The sequence below is a fragment of the Cynara cardunculus genome, assembly GCF_001531365.2.
Source record: "Cynara cardunculus var. scolymus isolate 2C chromosome LG 12, CcrdV1, whole genome shotgun sequence".
Taxonomy (NCBI): domain Eukaryota; kingdom Viridiplantae; phylum Streptophyta; class Magnoliopsida; order Asterales; family Asteraceae; genus Cynara; species Cynara cardunculus.
The window spans coordinates 16,342,586-16,345,984 of NC_037539.1; the positions used below are offsets into that span (position 1 = coordinate 16,342,586).

A 3,399-nucleotide genomic window follows, 5' to 3' on the forward strand; every position below is an offset into this window, starting at 1 on the left:
AATTCAAAAAGTGTTTTTAACATATCGTTTTAACAAAGATAAGGTATCGTTTTTTTGTTTTTGCATACCTTAATCATCAAAAACGTTATATTAATTTGTGTTTGTGGATGATAAATCTGTTATAAATTAAAGTTAAATATTGATGATGAAGTTGTATGAAAAAAATATTATAATTGATATTGAAAAACAACTCTAAAAAAGAAGTCCAAACATACATACGTAAATGTGTGTGTCATCATACTTAAATATTAGTTCAAACCAAATGTTATTTATTTAGTAATTATAAATTATTGAAAGATAGTGAAGCAAAGGAAAGACGAATGACGTGTCAAAAGCATCGAAGTCTATTAGCGAAGAAGCCATCATGTAATGTAACATATTATGAAAATCATAATAACGCAGGGAACAAAAAAAAAAAAAAACAGCCGACCAAATCGACAAATGCCACTATTGCATCATTAACAAAACCCGAGCACCTTCGACGTTATAAACGACCGGTTCTATTGCTTTTATATATTCTTGTAAACTAGATTTGACCATAATAATTATTTAATAGACCATGCTAACAATTGACTACATTATTCTTTTTGTATGCCCCACCATATTCAAAATAACATAAGGATTCTATATATTTGACCAGCATACTAAAAGAAGCCTCATGTGAGTTGCATTAAAAGAACAAGCACGTCAATTAAGCCTATAAATACACCCTTTCCAAGTTCAAAATCATTCACAAACAAAACACAACCCCGTACCTCACCACAAAACTCTTAATGAATATCACAAGTTTTCTTAGAGATAACAATCTCTCAACCCCTCTCTTCGTTCTATCAACGATCCTCTTCCTTTTACTCATCGTAAAAATAACCAGACCATCATCTTCAAAGAACCTCCCACCGGGTCCACCGAGGTTGCCAATCATCGGGAATCTACATCAAGTGGGGGATAGACCTCACGTCTCAACTGCCAAATTTGCCAAACTATACGGCCCTCTTATATCTCTCCGTTTAGGAAAACAATTTCTTGTGGTTGCCTCTTCACCAGAGGCAGCCATGGAAATTCTTAAGACCCAAGACCGTTTTCTTTCCTCTCGTGTTGTGCCTACTGCTTTTCAACAGACATCCCTGATACCTCACTCCCTCATATGGTCAGAGTGCAACCAAACCTGGAAAAACTTAAGAACCCTTTGTCGAACCGAAATGTTCTCGTCGAAAGCCTTAGAATCCCAGTCTAGATTACGGCATGAAAAGTTAGGCCAGTTGTTGGATTTCTTGCATAGAAAGCAAGGACAAGTGATAAACGTCGAGGATGTAGTTTTTACTACATTGTTCAACACTTTGAGTTCCGTTATATTTGCAACAGATTTTCTCGATCTRAARGATGAACAAGGGACCCGTGATGGGTTAAAAGAGTYGCTACATAAGATAATCGAGTATGGAGGGCTTATAAAAGATTTTGGTTCATTTTTTCCTATGTTCGAGAGATTTGATCTTCAAGGAATAAGAAAGGGAACCATGACACAATATAAGAAGACGTTCGCTTATTGGGAGGATATAATAGAGGAAAGAAGAGCTCGGATCAATTCTTCCACATGGTCGTCAGACCAGGCAGAGTCTTTCGTGGATCGCATGCTTGAAAATGGATTCTCAAACGATCAGATAAATCAATTGGTCACGGTAAGTCTTTCTTGGCTATTTATTCTTGATTATGGATTTGTAGCAAAATGGAAATTATTTGCATGGGATGATGAGCATACCTGAATCATTAAAAAGACTACTAACTGTATGGACTAATTTAATTGCAAGACGGGAGAACAATTTTTGTACAAATATGATAGACAAATTAATACACAAATAAACAAGCTCTTTAAGCATAATTTTGTTGAACCTACCAACAATATAAAAGAAAAAGGTTGTTCCATCCGTCCATCCACATTCTCGATTAATCAAATTATGATACAGGGTTTATTTATTTCACCAATTGTTTTCTTCTATATAACTATCATACCTTACAAATTGATCTTTTTTAACAGAACCATCTTTTTGTATTTACAGGAATTATTCGTAGCAGGAACAAATACTACAACCACTTCAGTTGTCTGGGCTATGACGGAGCTAGTGAGACACAAAGAGGTCATGTCTAAAATAATGGAAGAGATTAAAAGGGAAATCAACTCCGATACAATCACCGACTCACAACTATCTAAGTTACCTTATCTACAAGCTAGTATCAAAGAAGCCATGAGATTACACCCACCGGTGCCTCTTCTTCTTCCACATATGGCGGCTGAAACTTGTGCGGTTATGAATTACACAATTCCGAAGAACTCCAAAATATTTGTCAATCTTTGGGCAATGGGCCGAGACCCTAAACTTTGGGATGACCCTTTATCTTTCAACCCCGAAAGATTTATTGGATCAAAAGTGGATTTTAAAGGCCAAGAATTTGAGCTATTACCATTTGGTTCAGGGAGGAGGATGTGTCCTGGAATGCCATCAGGTGTCAAGAGTGTTCAACTTATATTGGCGTCTTTGATTCGTGAGTTTGAYWTGGTTCTTCCGGAYRACGTTGATCCTTTACAGCTCAACATGAACGACAAATTTRGGATCGCTTTGRGAATGGAAAAWCYTTTGAAGCTYCTCTTCAAACAAAAACAAGAATCTCTATGAGTTTAATTCATGTGGAATTTCCTCCCATTTTTTGTATCTATAATTTATTCAATGAATTCATTCTTTTTCATATGTAACTTCTTGTTATTTAATGTATTTTGAATTTACGTAAATAAAATACATGGGCTTAAATAACATATAAGTACGTTTATTTGATCTTGCAATCTATATGTTTGGTTTGGTTTTTTTAATGTTTTGGGAATTAATGCTCCTAAAAAATAACYAGCTAGACTTCCATTTAGATATTCCATTATTTCAAAGACTCTATAAGATACAACGATACATTACTAAAACAAACCAATTGTAATAGATAAAACCAATCAGCGTTTTAAGTTTTCAATAAAAAAAATGGGTTTGATAATAAATAAAGAATCAGGCACTATGACACACAAATTACCTACGAGTGTTGTTTTACCTGTGAGATACAATGCTATATTAAGATACCAAACCAATTACGTTAGCAACAACTACAAACAATTTAACTTCAAAAATATTTAGTGCTTCAATAAAGAAATTGGATAACCGTCGTGATTACACTTTTACCTCACTCGTATTATCTTTGGTATCATAAATTCACAAACACAATCGGTGTCTTGCTTTCAAGGACGGTGTCATTTGCAAATTTAACAAGTGCATATCAACTAATGGTGATGATTCTATTATAGTTGTTGAGAGTTGGTGATTTCAAAAGTGGTGTATGTATTTTTATATCTTCAAATCCCAACTATTT

At 34.4% G+C, this 3,399-nt stretch overlaps 1 protein-coding gene across 1 annotated transcript; it reads left to right on the forward strand.

The window, feature by feature from the left end:
* The first annotated feature begins 748 nt into the window (after positions 1-748).
* On the forward strand, positions 749-2,771 carry LOC112523243 (probable (S)-N-methylcoclaurine 3'-hydroxylase isozyme 2). Its single transcript, XM_025132765.1, has 2 exons — positions 749-1,676; positions 2,055-2,771. The coding sequence occupies exons 1-2, from the start codon at positions 774-776 to the stop codon at positions 2,667-2,669; spliced, it is 1,518 nt and encodes a 505-aa protein (XP_024988533.1). The 5' UTR covers positions 749-773; the 3' UTR covers positions 2,670-2,771.
* Positions 2,772-3,399: the final 628 nt, after the last annotated feature.